The 19,325-nt window shown below is 48.1% G+C and overlaps 2 protein-coding genes across 2 annotated transcripts in view; both read left to right on the plus strand.

Moving 5' to 3' along the window:
• Window positions 1-16: 16 nt before the first annotated feature.
• The window catches only part of Gnb1l (G protein subunit beta 1 like), a 67,860-nt gene continuing 48,551 nt past the window's right edge, over window positions 17-19,325 (plus strand). The window contains exon 1 of the mRNA XM_010620711.3: window positions 17-259. The gene's annotated coding sequence lies outside the window, so the exon portion shown is untranslated. The remainder of the gene's footprint in view (window positions 260-19,325) is intronic.
• Rtl10 (retrotransposon Gag like 10) lies at window positions 2,537-3,173 on the plus strand. Its single transcript, XM_033758558.1, is given in 3 exon segments — window positions 2,537-2,675; window positions 2,678-2,857; window positions 2,860-3,173. Coding segments are annotated over 3 exon segments (633 nt in total).

The following is a 19,325-nucleotide window of genomic DNA, read 5'->3' on the forward strand; positions in this document are numbered from 1 at the left end:
CGTCCTTTCCCCACTTCCTGCCGGCGGAGGGGTGCTCGGAGCCCTTGGTCGGCTTAGGGGAGGGAGCGGAGATTTTTTGGGCTGTTTTCATCGCCTCGGAACGTCGCGCCGGCTCCCGGCCTGCCCTCTCTCACACCCATCTCGTTCTCCACGTTCTAGGTGACGCTTGGACTCTGGCTTTCCCCGGCAAGCCGGCCCGCCTGGTGTCCAACTGCGGATCCCCGGATCCTTTAAGCGGCTCGCGCTCGCGTATTCGCAGGTAGAAGGACTTTTTGTGGGGCCCGTGAGCGCGCATCTCTTGCTTGGCGTTTGCTGGGGGAAGGGGGACGGTGCAGTCGTCTGTCCTCATCCTGTTTTGAGGCTTTGGGCGAGTTCTGTTTCCGGGGGTCCTGGGTCTTCTCGGAGCGGAGAACGCTTCAGCGTTCCACGAAGTGCTTTTGGTTTTGCAGAGGCAAAGAAGCAAGCGCTGCGCAGGCCTTGCTCCTTAGTGGAGCTCTGTCTAGTCCAGGAGAAGGACCAAAGTTTCCCAGTGCCAAGTGTGGTGGGGAGAATAAGAATAACAGTAAGAGAATCAACAGATTGATAAGACATGGGAGACACGGAATGATCAGGGTTCTCGAAATGGGGAGAGTCAGGCCCAGGTTAGGAAGGTTTGGGGTTAAGAAGGCTTAGGGCAGAGCGCTGGTGTATGGGAGACTTCTGCCTGAGGCTGCAAGGGGCACACAGATATGCAGGTGAGTGGGCTGAGTAACAGCTAAGATTCCAAGGCTTAAGTAGTCGGTGAGGACTGGGGAGGAGTGAGGGCAGCAATCTGAGTAGCACTCTGCCTCATGCGCATAGGAATTTGACTTTTGTAGGCAGCCTGAGACCAGCCTTGGGGCTGGAGGTGAGCACTGGAGCCTGGGTTGTGGGCACTGCTTTTGTAGAACTCAGTGAGGGACTGGACTCCACTTACACGCTGTTCTGTGGGTATTGCTGCCACAAGCCCTAGTGTTTTCTTGCATAAGGTTGGAGGGGAGGGGCAATGACTAGTCTTTTAGGCAGAAGTGGGGGAATACACCTGAGGTGTCCCACAATGCTTTTGGTGGTGAAAGTAGATACTGGTGGCCCTGGCAACTTCAAGTATTGCGGGCCACTTGGGAGGTCCTAGGTAGAAAGACCAACATAGCTAAACCTCCACGGGATAACTGACCATAGGGGTTATTAAACACACAGAAACTAGGCATGAAGGTGTGTACAGGCCCTGGGCTGCTAGAGGCAAGCTGGTGGAGCACTAGGATATGTGTTCAGGGATGAAGCGCAAGGTGTTGCATGGAGGTCATGAGTGTGCTAGAGACTTTGGGGAGGGGCTTGGGGAAGAGAGCCCAGAGGAGGGCTCCCTTCTCTGGGAGGCAACTATGGCTGCTAATGGTTGGGCCTCCTTGATGACCACTGCTGGGGGCCTGGAGGGGGCAGGTGGGCAGGTTCAGAGCTTTGATGGGTAACTAGTCTGGTGGGAGTAAACCCGGCAAGTGTGTTTCCAGGATTTCACATTTGGGGGTTAGAGTGTCAGGCTGTTGGCTGGGGTAGGGGATGTAGGGAAGTGTGTTTGGGGTGGGTATGACCATTGCCTACAGGCACAAAGCACAAAGCGTGGGGGTAAGGCAGGAGGGAGCAGATAATAGCAGTACCCGATTTCTATAGGATATGACTGGTCCCGGGACATGCAGGAACCTATGACATGCTCTGTGTACTTAGGGGCTTACAGTGCTTGGGTGGCCTGGAGCCTATTCAGCAGACTGTGAAGCATAGTCTGTAATCTGCGTGATGTTGTGGTTAAGCTTCTGGTCTCTATAGTCAGATTTTGCTGCCTCCTCTGTCACTTAGTAATTGGTGTGTGGTCACTTCACTGCCTCAGCAACAGTAATAGTGCCAGCCTCGTGTGGGGAGAGGATGGTAATGTTTGATATGAGTAGAACACTTAGTTAAAGGTTGCCACTATCATTGTCCTGAAATTCCCAGGCCATTCTGATCTGACCGTTTTTCTTCTCCTGGGATTGATAGCATCTATTATTACAGTCACCTTGAAAGTCACAGGTGGCATGTACCTGCCTTCTTAGACCTCCCAGGCCAGCCTCCTGGACCCACCTTTATCCTCAGAGCTCCTGGTCAGGTGTAGGGTTTACCTGCTTCCTGCGTCTTCCTGCCAGCCTAGTGGCAGTGGTTGGACCTAGTTCCTGCTCTTCTCCACCTTGTTTTTGGACAGATTGCCTCGGGTGGTGGCCTGCGTCTGACAGTCCTTTCGGCTCTCCTCGGCTCTCCTGAGGCTGCAGCTGTCAGTTCCCTGGTCCTCAGCACTTGCCTGGAACAGCCGGGTCTCCCATGTCCTGTTCAGTCAGTCCCTGTCCTGTTTGGTTGTGTGTGCTGCCTCTCTGCACCATCCTTGTACAGGCTGTTTCTCCCTTCTCCTCTCTCCTCCCAGCAAGCAGCTTGTGCAGTGGTGGGGCCCTCCCTCTGGACAGCCACCAATTATGCCAACACACCCCTTTGGCAGAAGATGGATTGGGCCTTTCCTAGGGTGGTGTGTACCCTCCTTATAGATCCCTGGATTGAGCAGCCCTCCGGTGGGGACCCTGTGTATGTGTGCACAGCCATGGAGCAGAAGAGCACAGCTAACTCACAGAAAGATGCCCCTCCCAAACTGCACACGTCTGACCCTTCAGGATGACTTCCACCGTGTGCCCAGCTAAGACAGGCATCTTTGATGTCTCCCCACACCTGCTAGATTACCTTTTGGCCCATTTGGGAGATTTCATGTCTTTTTACTTCAAGAACTCCCAGGACAACCTGAGCTGTGTCTGTGATAACCTTGGGCACCTAATGGCTGAGTCTGGGCCTGGGCAGCCCCCTACTTTGATGGGGAACTGCTCCTGCCTGATGATTACAAGATCTTCCAGGATATTTAGGCTTTTCAAGACCCAAATGGTTTAGCTGAGTACCATGCCACAGTGCCCTGTCCCTTACCTCTAGGCTCAGGCCAGCTGTCAGTGGCCCCACAGCCACCTTTAGTGAGGCAGTTCTTGGAGGTCCTAGCACTGAATTTGGGCACTACTTTTAGGCCTAACCCAGCTGATCTGGCCACCCCTGCTGTGCCCAGGCCCAGTTCTGCATCTGGAAATGCTCTACCCAAGTAGCATCTGCCCAAGAAGAACATCCCTGTATCCCAGGAGTGCTCTGCCCTATCGTGTTCTGCATATAGGTCTGATCCTGGTCCCTGCTGGAGAGGGTGACCCCCAAAACTATCCGTGCACCTTCACAGTCTACTGAACCCCTGCCTAGATGTCAGAAAACAGGAGGTTTCTGGACAGAAGGGAGAGCAGGAGGTATCCGTGGGTGCACTGCAGGGGTGTTAGGTGTCCCAACGGTCCTAGGAGAGCCACCCTTTTGTCCAGTTCCCTGCCCTACATGCCTGAGTTCTGAGCATGGCCCAGGCAGGTGCAGCAGGGTCCCTTGTGATGAAATGGCCCATGTGGCTGTGGAACTCGTTGGTCCCAGTCAGGTCAGAGTGGTGCCCTCAGGTGACTCCAGATGACCCTGTCTCTGAATGAGGAGGTGAACCTGTTTTGGACTCCCTTCTATAGCGTTGGCAAGATGCAGCCCTTTGCCCTGTGCCCTCACCCTCCAGTCCTGCTGGGTTCCCAGCTGCGTTCTCACCCATCGCCTGGGGGTGCTGTCTTGCCAGGCCTGTTCCCACTACTTGGGTAGTTTTGCAGATCAGCTCCATACCAACCTCATCACCTCGTGTCCCCACCTCCCTACCCACCCAGACACCACCACTGGCATTTCTCAGTGTCATTTGGGACTGGACTGGTTCTGCCATGCTTGTCCTGTTTGGACGTGTTTCTGTACCGTATCTGTACTTCTGTTTCCCACCCCAACATCCTGTTCCTTTAACCTGTGACCTCCAAGCTGGAATGTATGGAAGGCTACATGGAGAAAACCACTTTTTTAATACCACTTTTAGTGTTACCCATATTTATGAGGTACATTGTGATAATTCATTACGTACAGGCTGTCCAATGTGATGTCAAGTCAGAGATTGGCACTTCTGTGTCCTTAAACATTTATCATTTGTGCTAGAAATCTTTAAACTCCCTTCTTGTTCTTTACGAAAAAGAATACAGTACTGTACATTGTGAACTACAGTCAGTGCTCTGCCATAGAGCCCTGGAATTTATCCCTTTCATCCACCGGTATTTTGCTACGCGTTGTCTAACCGCTGCGTGTTCTGTCTCATCCCTCCCTAGCTTCTAGTGACCGCTGTGAATTACTATTCTCTGTACTTATATAAGACCAGCTCTTTCAGCTTCTATATGTGAGTGACAACATGTGGTATCTGCCTTTTTGTTTTTTTTGGTACCAGGGGTTGAACTCGGGTCCTTGCATTTGCGAGGCAGGCGGTGGAACCACTGAGCTAAATCCCCGGCCCGTGTCTTTATATTTCACTTCATGTATTGCTCTCCACTTCCATCCATTTACCGTCTTTTTTTCTTGTCTTTTTTAAATTGTTTTTATTTGTTTGAGACAGGGTCTTTCTGTGTAGCACAGGCTGGCCTTGAACTCTTAGCAGTCCTCCCACCTCAGCTTCCCGAGACCTGGAATTGCAGGCCTGTGCCACCATGCCCAGCCAGAGTTCATTTTTTTAATGGCTGAGTAATACTCCACCATGTGTATATGTCACCATGTCTTCATTCGTCACTGGACAGACACTGATGGATTCGACATCTAGTGAAAAGGGCAGAAGCAGCACTTTCATCCTTCTGAATCAGGATGGCATCTTGACTGAGCGTTACGCTTCTCTTTGGGTTTACCGAAGGTGCTAACTGGCTGGAGTTTTAGGTGCAGGAAGGAGGGATCCAAACCCTTTACCAGGCTCCACTGTAGGCATTCCTTTTTCTGTATAGTAACATTCTCACACCCGATTATACTCACAAATGAACACCAATTTTCACGTCTGAAGATACCCTACTTCCCCCGCCTTCCTGCTCTTGAGCAGTCCTCACCCGCCCCTGTATACTCTTGCTGATGACTCAGCCCCAGTGATGTAAACGACTTACATCTGGCAGACATGAACCTCAGGGACAGAGCCTCTGTCCTAGCTCTCTGTCCTGGGTGCACAGTTGATGCTGGTTAAACGGGTGTTGGATCAGCTGCTGTGTGAGCACAGTTGTGTGTCCCAGTAGGGGTTTTGGAATCTTAGGGCTGGTGGGAATATTTGAGGGGGTTAGGATGGGCAACTGAGCAAGTGGACGACACCCTTGAGAACAACTTCTGAGAGCTGAAGAGGACAGGAGTGGGTGACTTGAGACACACAGACACACAGACACACAGACACACACACACAGCACTGGAATGAAGAAATACCAGTTCTGCACTAAGATGAGTTTTCCAGTGAGAGCTGAGTGTGGAAGTTTCCTCAAGCCAAGTTTACCTGAGGTTAGGGGTACAGCTGAGACCCGAGTGTAGTATGTGCCTACTTCAGGGGTACTTAGACAACAGTCTCAGCTCCTTTCAGTTTTGCAATTGTGAAAGCAAAAGACGTCTTCCTGGAAAATAGGACAAAAGTAGAAATATGTAGGAAATATAGCCAGTTATTTTAGGAAAAACAGCAATAAGCAAACATCTGGAAAGACTTCAGGAAAATACAAATTGTTGGGATTATTTTATTGAATATTTTTTGAAGGCTCTGAGTCCATATGGTTTTATGTGTGAGATATTTTAGCCATAGAGATCTTGTATATAAAACAGCTGGAAATCTTAGAAATAGGTGGGAAGCTATTTTTAGGAATCTGATTTAACCCAGAGAGCAAAGTAAACAAGCTGATAGAAGGAACTAATGTGCAGCCTTGATTCAGATGTGGAAATGCCTGGATATCTTGGCCTAGCCTGGGTGCTTCTGTTTAGGGTCACAGAGGGTTCTCGCACACTCGGCTATGGCCTGGGCTGCTTGTGGCTGTGTCTGTAGAACCTGGGAACTGCTGTCTGGGACATGGCCCAGTCACCCACCTGACCAGACCCCCCCATCTTCCTGGCCCCTACACAGCTGGCCTCTCTGTCCATTTAGTACTCCTGAAATGAATGCCTTCAGTTCAAGATGGCCATTTTCTCTGCTGACCCCTGTCCTTACGGGCAAAACCTGGAGACTTGGGTTAATGGTCTACCATGTATCTGAGGGCTGACCAGCATCCTCTAGGCAGGCAAGACAAGCACTTGGGAGAATCCATGTGTTCTGCTTTTAATTTAGAAAATGAGTCCTGCTGGAATTGAAGCAGCGTTGTCCAAGTTGCCAGTTAAGGGGTAGCCATGCAGGTGGCATGAAGGAGGGGACAGGGAACTCTGATCTGGCCTTTTAGGCAGGCAGTGTACACCGTCTGGTGGGGTGGCTTTCTTACCAGTATCTGCCTTTGGGCAGAGGCAGTTACTGAGCTGCTTTGCTGCTCCTTGGAAAAGAAAGCTCATCAAGGACCTGAAAAGGAGGCTCTGCACTGTGCATAGCGATGTCAGGAGGCTGTGAGCCATTCATTCTTACTCACAGGAGATGACCCAGATGAGGTTGCACCAGGGGCCGCAGAGCGTGGGACAGTTGGCTGGTTGTCAGAGGTACCAGGCCTGCCTTCCCGATTAGTGTATGTCCCTTCCCTTGGAGATTCCCTGAGAATTTCTTCCGCGAGGATAAACATAGTGGTTACTGGTGGAGGGTCTTTCAGGACCTGTCTTCAAGGGAAATCATAAAACGGCAAGTTCGGAGGATAAAGTCCTGTGTGATGTTGGAATATTTTATAAAGCCACAGTATTTAAAGTGCTTGGTTATTAGTACGGAGAGATAACAATAGTGAACTTTGAAGTAGAGCCATATAAATATGGCAATTTAGTATACTGAAGTCATTTCAACTTAGTGAGGGTTATTCAGTGAAAGCATTTGGGACAACAGGTTGTCTATCTGGAAAACAGTAAAACTGGGTATCTCCCTCCGTATTGGTGCCAGCATATATCCAGGTAGATTAAATATGTCAACATTTTAAAAAGTAAAACTACTACAGAAAAATGGAATATATATATATATTTTTTTTTTTAATTCTTTTATTTTTTTGCTCATGGCTCCAGGATTTTAGAAGTTTAGATACCCAGAATCGCAAGTGCACACATGCTTTGACCATTTGCTCAGATGCACAGAGGCTGATACGAATTGTTGTGTTATGGCACCATCTTGGTATGCAGAGGGAACTTGAATTTAGCTACACCTGACTACCTCACCTGATCTCTTTTGAGTGTTAAAATGGTTTGTCCTCCTGGGTGGGAGGAGAGTCGATTGAGAATGATGTTCATACAGTACCTAGCCTGAGCATCAGTGCATTATGAACAGCAAAACTGGAACAACTCCAAAGTAAAGCTGTTACTGCTCTCGTGTCCATCAGCGTGACCCAGATTGTGCTGTGGTAACAAGAGCCTCCGGTGTCTCAGGAGCCCGAGTGGGCATGCTGCTCATTTCCTGTTCACTACACATCCAGCAGGGAGGGCCTGGGATACATTCTGCCCTCTGAGGTCCTTTGGGGACTCATGCTGAAAGGAGCTCTGTCTGGACATAATTCTCCACCATCACAGGTATGAGGAAAGCCCACAGTGAGCCAGAGGGGATATGTGTCATCCACCTTGTGCCACCGTGGCCGAAGTAAGCCAGAGACCCATGCCCAGATTCCTCAGGTCTTCTTATAAGGACAGTCACTCAGTTTTGAGGTGTTTGAGCAACCAGCTGCTCAGTGTGCAGTTGAACATTGCCATCTGGAAGGAGAAATGGGCCTACAGGAAGAGACTGTTAGTCTCTTGCAGACTGCCATGAAAAAACACAGACTGCGAGGTTAAGGCATTTATTTTTATCAGTTCTGGAGCCTACAAGTCCAAGATAAAAGATGTGTGCAGGGTTGGCTTTTCCTTAGGCCTCCCTACGTGGCCTGCAGATGTCTGTCTTGTTCCTGAGTCTTCACATAATCATTCTGTGTAACTCTGTCCTAATCTCTTCTTATAGGACACTAGGCACGTGGGATCAGAGCCCACCCTGATAATATCATTTTACCGTCTTTATCCTTCATTAAAGATCCATCTTCAAATATAGTCACATCTGACATACTAGGAGTTCGGACTTCCACGTAAGAATTTAAGGGACACGACTTAGCCTATAATAATGCCCAAGGTGGGTTTATTTGGTTTCTTTTTTTTTATTTTTGTAATTTTGTTTGTTTGTTTTTTGGTACTGGGGGTAGAATTCAGGACTGTGTGCTTATGAGGCAGTGGCGGCACCCCTGAGCTAAATCCCTGGCCCTCATGTTTGTAATTTTGGGCAGTGAACTATCCTCTGTGCCCATGTGTGGAGTCTCTCTGGGGCTTGGGGGCTATGACATGGGATTGCCAAGCTTCTGCCCTCAACACGGCAGTGCTTGCGTTCTGTCTATGGGACTTTTTTGTTTTTTGTTTAAGGAATCTTGCCTTACCTGAGGTTTAAAGACGATTGTGTTTTTCCAAGTTCTAATGTCTTACCTTTTATATCAAACCTGGAGTCCTCTTGTTAACGTAATTGGTGGAAACTGAGGGCCTTTGAAGGGTAGAGCTTCTCTGCCAACTTCAGTGAATGTGTAATATGAGGAGAAATAAATTTTTGATGTGTGAGGCCACTGAATTGGGGGCTTATGTTTTACAGAGCAGAACCTGTTGTATTCCGACCGATAGAGGATCCCATTTCTCCTTTCTCCATAGGACATGGACTGCCCCAGCATCAGCCGCTCAATACCATCCTGACCACAGGCTCTGTGGTCTGGACTGTCCTGTATTCTAGTCTATAACTGATTTTCTGGTAGAGAAACATCCATCACCGTCCTTTGTTTTTCATGTTGCCTTAGGTAGCTTTTAAAGTTTATTTGATCACAGACAGAGAGGGTGGGTAGAGATCCCTAGTATGTCCCTCTCCCAGCTCCGGCCACAGGGCCCTGGAGGCGCCATGTCTGTGGGCACCCTAGCCAGGCTCCCTCTGTGGGATGGTACGAGCCCTGAGCTCCTTTATTTTCTCCTTGGGGCTGTGGTGTCCTCTGTGGAGGGACCTCAGACCCTCGGAAGGGGCAGAGTGAGTGGTGGTGGTGTGAGCGGGGAGGACCCCTGGCCTCCAGTGTGCTGCTCTGCTCCTGGACCCAGGGACCCATAGCACAGGGCCAGGCCTACAGGGAGAATGACCGTGCACTCAGCAGTTTCTTCTCTCTTCCCATTGGTAGGCTCACTGAGTGGTTCAAAAGCTGTGTCTGGGTTTTTCTTCTTGTTCCATTCTGTCCCTGAACTGGGGCCTCTGGGGCAGCCCTGGTCCTCTGAGGGCAAGGTAGACAGTGAAAGTGAGCGTGGGTGACTGGGAACCCAGCAGGGGGACCTTACTAGGGTGGTGTCTTACATCTGGGGGACCGGGGTGCCCCTTTATCACGGCTTGTGCATGTAGGGCGCCTTGAGTGATAAAGCCTCTGGCATGCCGCTTTGCTGGCGGGGGAGGTACCCTCGGAGCCTGGCATTCGCCCTTATTTGCATGTCCACAGGGTGTGTGGTGGCTGCATCGCTCGCATGAGTGTGTGAGCACACACAGTGTCAGCAGTGTGTACAAGGACCAAGAAGGCACATACCTGGCTGTACTACTCCCTGGGGGTGTGACAGGGACTCCTCTACCTGAGGTGGCTTCTGCCACAGGAGGGATCATACACATAAGTCCCTATCAAAAAGTGTCCCCATTACCATGTGAGGGACCCCTCCGAGTTAAACTGGGTTGTCGTAAGCTCCCTGGGTGTGTCTCCTACCTGCCACCCTACAAATGTGTCTCCACTGTGGGGGACAAGGCGGTGTCCTTCATGGACTGGGCCTCCCGACGGGGGTGGGCTGCAGAGCTGGCTCTAAAACACACACGGGAACATCGTGCTTTCTGAACAGCAGCAAGTTTTCCATGTGTTCCCTAAACAGAAAGGCCAGTGCTCATTGCTGGCTGCGTTCCCACCTCTGCCCGTAAGTGCCTGAGTCAGGCTGGCTAAAAATGCCCCATCGGTGGAGCTTCCTTCCAGCCCTCTCCCAGGCTCCTTGAACCTGGTCCCAGGGCAGTGGACATTCCCGGTGCTGCTGCTTGAGGCATTCTCGGAGAGACCCCCAGCTGCCTCTCACCCTGACTGCCTCTCGGCCCACAGTCTGCGACCCACCACTGCAGGTTGCCTTTGCACATAGAGGTCAACCAGCCCTTCACCCCTCGTGTGTTCCAGCCGAGTGGCTGGCAGATGTCACCAAGGAAGAGAACCAGCCATGTTCTTGTCTCTGAGCCTGCTTCCACGGCCCAGCCGAACTGGCCCTGGTACCGTGACTGTTGGCCACAAGGACTCAGCGCCGGTCAAATGTCCAACAGGGGCATCACTGGAGAGGAGGTTTTGGAGGGCTGGTGCAAGGACCAGGATTGCCTCTGCTCGGGCACCAAGCCGACTACATGAGCTATGTCTCCAGCAACCAAGACTGTTCGGGAAGGCAGGACTACAAGCTGTTTCGTGTCAGCCCTTCCCCCAGATCGGTAGGGTCTGTCAGGAATGAGTACATTCAGAACTGGTGAGGTACTTTGCTGGGTACCGCCTGGCTTGCTGCTGACCAGGAATCCCTGAGGGATTGAGATCAGGCGCTGCACCCAGGGGATGACGGCAGTGTCGACTGCTGGCCGTGGCCATGAATCGCATTGGAGCGGCAGTTCCTTCTCGGGGAGTCAGAGCACTGCTGTGTGGGAGCAGAAGGTCTGTCGTGGAGCAAGCATCCCATTTCTCTTGCATGGAGAGACAGGCTTGGGTCTGACTGGAGGGGCTGATCATCTTTCCTGCAGCACCTTCAAGGCTACGGTGCTGTGGACCTTGGCGTGGAGATTGTGTCTATAGCTAGAATTCAAGTTGTGCTTTTTTTGGCTTCCAGGAGATGCTCTGCCAACAGGGGTGCCCAGGCCAGGTTTGGGTGCAGAGTAGGTCTCCTTAAAGCCTGGCTCCCGTCCTGGTGTTTTCACTGTAAACCCTCACTGAGCCAACTCAGGGGCTTCCTGGGCCTCCGGCAGAGCTGTCAGTCAAGGCTGCAGCCTGCTGCGTTTCCTGGAGACAGATGTGTCTAATGGGTGGGGGCCTCTTCCTCCAGGGGAAGGGGCTATGAGGGCGTGTGCCTTATCGCCTCCACCCTTTTTCTACACACAGGTTGGCATGGGTCGCCGTGGCAGGTAGAGTGACTGTGATTGGAGTATCTCTTCATTGCCTGGGGGAAGATCCTTGCTCCCACCTTGCCAGTGGGCTGCGCAGTACCACCCGCCCTGCCTTCCCGGAATTCCTCCCCAGGATCTGTATCTTTGAAGCCGCTGCCTCCCTGCCCGCCTGGGCACTTCCCAAAGCGGATACTGACAGAGGATTCAATGAATCGAAGGTCGCCAGTCGGGGGCGTTGACAGATGCCCAGCCATGATACTATTTCTGATTTAATAACCGAATGGAAGGCTGGCCCTTTGTAATAATTAGGGCTAATTACTGAGGAGGTGTTGACAGATGGGCTGAGAAGAAACAAACTACCTTTATCCCGTGGCTTAGAGTCAGATTACCAGCCCGGTGCTATCTGCCCTCAGAAAGTAGACGCTTCAATCACTCAGCGAGGCTTCAAAGGGGAAAGGGCCCTGACAATGCACGGGATTTGGAAGGGAGCTATGAAGTGCGCCTTTGACTCCGACTTGCCAAATGGAGCCCCATTCCAGAAATGGTTTCTTTGTGCAGCCTGAGTTTCCATGGCCAGGTCTGCTTCCCGTGCTCAGGGCCGGAGAGGGACTGGGTGGGCACAGGCAGGGCGGTGGCTGGTCTAGCCTGCCGTGGTCCGTCCCGAGGTGGGCCTGGGCGGTGGTGCCGGCAGAGCTGTGGGCGCCCCTCGTGACCATCTCTGGCAGCCCGTGGACCGGAGTAGGGAGGTGAGGCACGTTTTCCTTGGCGTGGAGGCGTGTGCCGGGTGATAGGCTAGGGATCCTGCCATCCCAGCAGGCTCCTCTCTCCCCTTGTTTTCATCCGGAGCACAGCTTTTCTGCAGCCCACATGGGCAGGTCTGGCCTCTCTGGAAAGGACCGTGCCCTTGGTGTTGTTTATTGTAGGACCACCTCCTGGAGGCCTCAGTGTCTCACCAGCCTGTTCCTACCCTGTCTTGGGCTGAGAGCCAAGGCTGTAAAAGCAGTACTGGCCTTCGGGGCAGAAGGCTCCAGTGTCTGAGAGGGAGATAACTCCCGGAAGGGTGTTGGAGCTTGCTCTTGACGGGCTGTGTGCATGCCTACCGAATTCCCTGGATCTTCCTGCACTTCCCTGATGAGGAGGGGTGTGTTCAGACCTGGGTCTCCTCATTTGAAGCAGCAGTGCTGGGTAGTGTGCCAGTAGGTGGGCCTGGATGGCCAAGGGCGCGTTTGCAATGCAGTTCTGCAGGGTGGGATGTGCAGGGACACCAGCTGAGGTCTGAGTGCGGGGCCGGTTCTGAGATTCTAGGCCCTGATGCTCTCTGTCTGTTCTTATCAGGGAGGTGGGTGGGAACTACTATGAGGTCCCTGATAAAAACAGTCCTATCCAGGGAGCACCTTTCTGGTTCCAGGTGTAGCCTGGGAAGTGCTGGGTAGCAAGCAGGAGGTGGGAGGAGAGCTATGTTACCTACATATCGCTGTGTGCCTGCCCTGGGCCTTGTGGCCTTGGCCACGTTCCCGTTGGCCTGCAGGACGCACAGGTTCTGAGTTCAGGTCAGGGCAGAGGGAAGCAGCATTGGACTTCTTTTCCTGGCTTGCTGCTTTGCTTGCATTGAAAGGTGTCTTCTGGAGGTAGTAATGATGACGATAAAAGTCGTCCATGGAGGCTTTACCAGACAGTGACTAGCTTGTCGTAGGAGTCGTTGTTGATTATTTAAATCTCTGTTAGAGCAGAAATAAGATGGTAAATCATTTTAAATGAAAGAAGCATTACATATTGGCATTAAGGGCTGGGGATTTAGCTCAGTGGTGCCGCCGCCTCCCTTGCAAGCGCGAGGTCCCGAGTTCGATTGCTGGTACCAAAAATTGGTATTAAATGTTTGTAGTTATCATGAGCAGAAGTAGGAGTTGCCCCTTAAGCCAGAAAGATCGAAGTACGAACTGGATTTTCATGTTTTAGTAGTAAATTAGGTATCATTAACTGTAGCACGAGAAAAAGAGTGCACAAATACTATCCAATATATTTTCTTCGGAATACAGCCTCCTAGAAAATGGCCATGAGAGCAGAGTCCCAGGGGTTGGATAGAAGTGAGTCTGAGTCCTGTCGAGTTGGCATTTGAACTGCGCACAGCTGGGGCCCTCGTACTGATGCGCTGCTGTTCATTCCAGCCCAGGCTGAATTCAGGTTTCCTGAGCTCTTAACTAACGTCTTTCTTGTGTTCCAGGATCCTGCCCAGGACCCCACCTTACGTTTCCGCATCTCCTTAGGCTCTTCTTGGGCGTCACAGTCTCTTCGAGGGTCCTTATTGTTGATGGCCTCGACAGTTTTGAGGTGCATTTGTCGCCTGCTTTTCTCATGTCCAGACAGAGGTCCTGGGTTTTGGGGAGGAAGACCACGAAGACAGATGTGCTGTTCTCAGTTTCCCACCACATCATTAGTTCCCGTTATCCGTCTGACTTAACCGTTAGTGTTGGTCCCCATCACCTGCAGAGGCAGTGTTTGACAGGACTGTCCGCTCCAAAGTCACGCTTTCCCCCTTTCCTACACTGCACTCTTCAGAAGCAAGTCACCGTGCAGCCCACATCTAAAGGATGGGAGTCCCTCCCTCCTCAGGAGTGGAGTAGCTGCATTAAGTGGAATTCTGTGTTGGAAATCTGTTTATTTATTCCTTCCTCTGTTCATTTCTTTACCTCAGTATGGACTTACGGATATTTTATTACTATTATTATTCTAGGCACTGACAGTGAATTTAAATTTAGGTATGCCAGCACTACCACAATCAAGATTTAGTAAACCACTCACTTCCTTAAAATCCTCCTCCTTACAGTCCTTTGACGCTAAGCCCCCTACCTTCTCCCATCTCTAGCAGCTACTGACCTGTCCTCCATATCTACATTTGTGCCTTTTCCAGAATGCCATACAAACAGAACAGTATAAGATGTAGCCCTTTTGCTTTCCTTTTGATGTTCTATTTCGTTTAGTGCTGGGAATTGGACTCAGAGTCTCGCATGCTAGGCGAGTATTCTACCATGGAGCTCCATACCCAGCCCAACATGCAGCCTTTTGCTAAACATAATTCTCTGGCGATTCATCTACATTGTTACATTATTAACAGTTTGCCCCTTATTATTGCTCAGTGATATTCGTGCAATTTAGGATGGTAATTTAGGTTATTTTCTGTTTGGGGTGATCATGGATGGAACTACTATAAATATTTATGTATAGGTTTTGTTTGCAGACATGTTTTCATTTCTTTCTAAATATCTAGGGATGGAATTGCTGGGTAATGAGATGCACGCATATTTAATTTTGTAAGAAAGAGCCAGGCTGTTTTTTCGGAGTGCTTTCTCATCAGTGTGTGAGAGTTCCAGTTGCTTCACATTCTTATCCGCACTTGGTTTCATCATGGTTTTTTTCTTCATAATTTTAGCCATTCGAATAGGTGTGTAGTAGGGCTGGGGATTTGGCTAAGTGGTTCCACCACCTGCCTCGCAAGTGCAAGGGCCCAAGTTCAATCCCTGATACAAAAAACAAATAGATTTGTAGTGGTGTTTTATTATAGATTTAATTTGGATTTCCCTAGTTGCTAATGTTGAACATCTTTCTGTGCTTATTTGCCATCTGTAGGCCTCCTTAGTTAAAATGTCTGCTAAAGTTTGTGCGTTTTTAATGGACTTGTTTAGCTGCAGAGTATTCTTAAATGAGGTATACTTATATACAATAAACTGCACATATTACAAGTGGTCGTTGACAATTTTTGCCACCTGTGGCACCACCGCACACTCACGATAATGAGCGTGCCCACTGTCCCTGAAGTTTCTTCTTCGTGCACACCTCTCCTCCCCGACCTTGCACTTCCTTTCCCCAGGTCCCTAGGAGTCTGCTCTTCCATCACTCTAGACCCGGTAGCATTTCCTAGAATTTGGTATAAATAGAACCACAGTATTTACTCTTTTTCTGGCTTATTTTCAGAGCCATTCACATTGAAGTATGGGTGGGTCAGATTTCCTTTTTTTCCAGTAGAATATAGATATATCCAGTTGTGTGGATATACCACTGTTTGTTCAGGTGTTGATGAACATTTGGGTAATTTCTAGTTTGGGACTTTTTCTAAAGAAATGACCAAAGTTTATTAAAAACTAGTTGGGCCATTTCATAATCCAGTTAACAGTGTATGAGTTTCAGTTACTTCATATATTTTCCAACAATTGGAATGATCAGGTGTTTTAATTTTAGCTGTTCTGTTAAGTATGTATTGGCTTTTTTTTTTGGTACTGGGGATTGAACTCGGGTCCTTGTGTTTATAAGTCAAGAGGCGGCACCACGGAGCTAAATCCCCGACCCTGTACTGGCATTTTAGTGCATTTCCCTAATGACCAAAATTTTTTAATATGTTTTTGTGTTCTTATTTGTCATTGGCATATCTTATTTAGTGACGTGTTTATTCAAATATTTGCCCATTTTAAATTTATTTTATTTTTGGTTTGTTTTATGACTTCATTTCAAAAATTCTTTGTATTCAGTGTACAAATTCTTTTTCCTTTTTGTGGTACTGGGGCTCAAACCCAGCGTTTTGTGTGTGCTACCGTGTATTCTATCACTGAGCTATACCCTCAGTATGCAGATTCTTTACCAGATATGTGATTTGCAAATATTTTTTTCCCTTCCTGAAAATTGTCTTTTTGTTTCCTTAACAGTAGCTCTTTTTTTTTTTTTTTTTGGTACTGGGGATCAAACTTGGGTCCTTGCGCTTGCGAGGCAACAGTAGCTTTTAAAAAGAAAATTTTTCTAATTTTGTTAAAATGATGTTTTGTTTTGTTGTGTTGGGGATTGAACCCAGGGTTTTCATACTGCGTTATATCCCAGCCATTTTTATTTTTTTTATTTTTAGACAGGGTCTAAGTTGCCCAGGCTGGGCTCAAATTTTTAGTCTTTCTGCTTCAAGTTCTCAAGTTGTTGGGATTATAGGCATGTGCCACCACATCCAGCCTAAAAGTTTTTTTTTTTTTTTAATCATGAATGGATATTGAATTTTTTCCAAAGCTTTTTTAGTATCAGTCAATATGATTTTTTTTTTTTTTGTACCACGGATTGAACTCAGGTCCTTGTGCTTGTGAGGCAGGCAGTGGCACCGCTGAGCTAAATCCCCAGCCCCAGTCAATATGATTTTTTCTTCAGCATGTTAATATGATGGTTTGTACAATTAGCTTTTGATATTGAATTGACTTTCCATTCCTGAGAAAATATAAATGGTTCATGGTATGTTTGTTTGTTTGGTCCCAGGGATTGAACTCAGGACCTTGAGTTTCCAAGGCAGGTGGCAGCACCACTAAGCTAAATCCCCAGCCCGGTTCATGGTATATTGTTTTTATATATTGTTGGATTTTATTTTCCATCTTTTGAGGATTTTTATATCTATATTCACGAGTAATATTGGTTTGTAGTTTTCTTGTACTGCCTTTGTCTGTTTGGATATTATAGTGGGGGAGTATTGTACTAGCCTCATAAGATTAGTTGGGAAAATTGTCTCTTTTTCTGTTTTTTGTAAAAAATTGTATAGAATAAGTGTTATTTTTTCTTTATATATTTGGAAGAATTTTCCAATACATCATATGGGCTAGAATGATGTTTTGTTTTGCTCTTGCAAGGATTTAAAACAAAAATACAGGCTGATGTTGTAGCTCAATGGTAGAGCGTTTGCCTAGAACGTCTGTGGCTCTGGCTTGAAATCTTAGTACCATGAAACAAAAAATCCTGAAAGTACAGTTGCTTTAATTAATATGGGTTATTCAGATCATCTTTCTTCTCACTTATTCTGGAGCTTTGAACTTATATTTTAGCTAAGTTATTGACATTATTTATATTAAAATGTTCATATTTTTTGTTATCCTTTTAAATATTTCTGGTGCTTATAACCCTTCTTTAGTTACTGTAATTTATTTATTTATTTATTTATTTATTTTTGGTATCGGGGATTGAACTCGGGTCCTTGCTCTTGCAAGGCAGGCCACCGAACCGCTGAGCTAAATCCCCGGCCCTATTTATTTATTTTTGGTATCGGGGATTGAACTCGGGTCCTTGCTCTTGCAAGGCAGGCCACCGAACCGCTGAGCTAAATCCCCGGCCCTATTTATTTATTTTTTATCATTGTCACTTCTTTTTTCTGGTACTGGGGATCGAACTTGGGACCTTATGCTTGTGAAGCAGGCGGCAGAACCACTGAGCTAAATCCCCAGTCCTATCATTGACGCTTCTGCTAGAAACTTATCAGTTAAAGAACCAAACTCTAGTTTTGTTTATTTTTCTCTATTGTTATATACTATTCTGTTTTATTTCTGTTCTAATCTAATTATTTCCCTCCTTCTACTTGATTTCAACTTATTTTGTGACCCTTTTTCTAGTTTCTTAAGGAAGAAGCCAGATTTGGAGACCTTTCTTATTTTCTTTTTCTTTTTTTTTTTGTACTGGGGATTGAATTTGGGACCTTGCGCTTGTGAGGCAGGCAGGTGGCGGTACTAGTGAGCTAAATCCCTGGCCTCCTCTCTTATTTTCTACTGTAAACATTTATTGCTGTAAATTTCCCTCTAGAAGAGTGACATCAGCAAGATGGATGACTAGAGTTGCCTTTTTCTCCTCCCCCCAGAAAAGAGAGCACAACGAAGAATAAATGATTGCATTCCAACTGGAGTGACTGAGGATCTCTTCTAGAGAAGAGCAAGGAAGTGGCAAGATCCCCCGTGAAACACCAAAACTCAACAAGCACCAAAGAGAGCAGAGAAAGTTACCCTTCCTTTCCCTACTGATCAGCTTGAGGCCAAGATGAAGATTTGTAGAAGAAAAAATAATCTGGAGACCTGCAGTGGTTCCCATTGCTGCTGTAAAAGACTGTATAAGAGACTCCTGCAACTCTGTCTACAGATATCTTTTGAATAGTTGCCTGGTGTTTGCAGGACTATCCTGCACACAGTAGGCCACATTGCTCTCCTACCTATCATGACCTAAATTGCCGTGGCTCAGTGCCATCTGAAACTGGACCTCCTGCTAGACAGAGTGTGCATCTTGCCTTGGGGACTAGTGTATCTCCATTCTTGAGACTCTGCCATCATTTCACCATACTCATAGAAGTGTCTGCAGCACCACAACCCTTGCTACTGAAAACCTAGCGGAAAGACCAAGACCCCATTTTCCAAACCCATATGCTATGCCATTCTCCAGGAAACAGTTGAACGTGCACAGAGGGAGGTTGGGACTCACTCAGCCAAGGGCCTGCACACCTGCACCCAACTGCCTATGACTTGACGGCCAACCAGGTAGCAGCTGCACTCTGTCCTTTCTGAACCAGCTGTGTAGCAACCAGCCCACAACAATATTACTCACCTGAGCCCACCTTGACAGCTATCCAGGTAGTGACTTCACCCTTCTGGTCATCCCACTGCCTACCTGGCCATCCCACAGAGCCCATGAGTGTGTATACCCAGCGCAACAGCCAACCAGATGGCAGATGCACCTTCTGGAGAGCTGCCACACAGCTACTGCCCTGTACCACCATGGGCTCCTGCAGCCATTAAGTAGTTTGTTGGGCAGTAGACGTATCCCTAGCAAGGTCATACTGTATGACTGTAGTCACAAGCACTCACAGCCCAGACAGCTGGCAGAACCATAGATGTCTCTGATGAGTATAGTTTAAGAAACTACACAGAAACCATGTAATTGTCGACATACATATCAAACTGACATCCTGGAACCTGTCCACAGGAAAAATTTTCCCTTCATGCTGTGGGGTGGGGGATGATTCAGAAAATTGGAAAAGGCAACTGTTGCATTAGATACCACATATGGATATGGGAAACTTGGAAAAAATAATCTTAAACTCAGTGAGATACAAGAGAATATGGACAATTTAATGAATTTAAGAGTGCACTTCATGATTTAAATGAGATATTTGACAAAGATAGATATTTAAAAAAAAAAAGACCAAACAGAAATCTTACAGCCCAAGAATTCAGTGAGTGAAATAAATACAATGCAAGCCACAAAAGAGTAGAGCAAACAAAAAAAG

This window comes from Fukomys damarensis, unplaced genomic scaffold (genome assembly GCF_012274545.1).
Source record: "Fukomys damarensis isolate Sample0158 unplaced genomic scaffold, DMR_v1.0_HiC HiC_scaffold_34, whole genome shotgun sequence".
Lineage (NCBI taxonomy): Eukaryota > Metazoa > Chordata > Mammalia > Rodentia > Bathyergidae > Fukomys > Fukomys damarensis.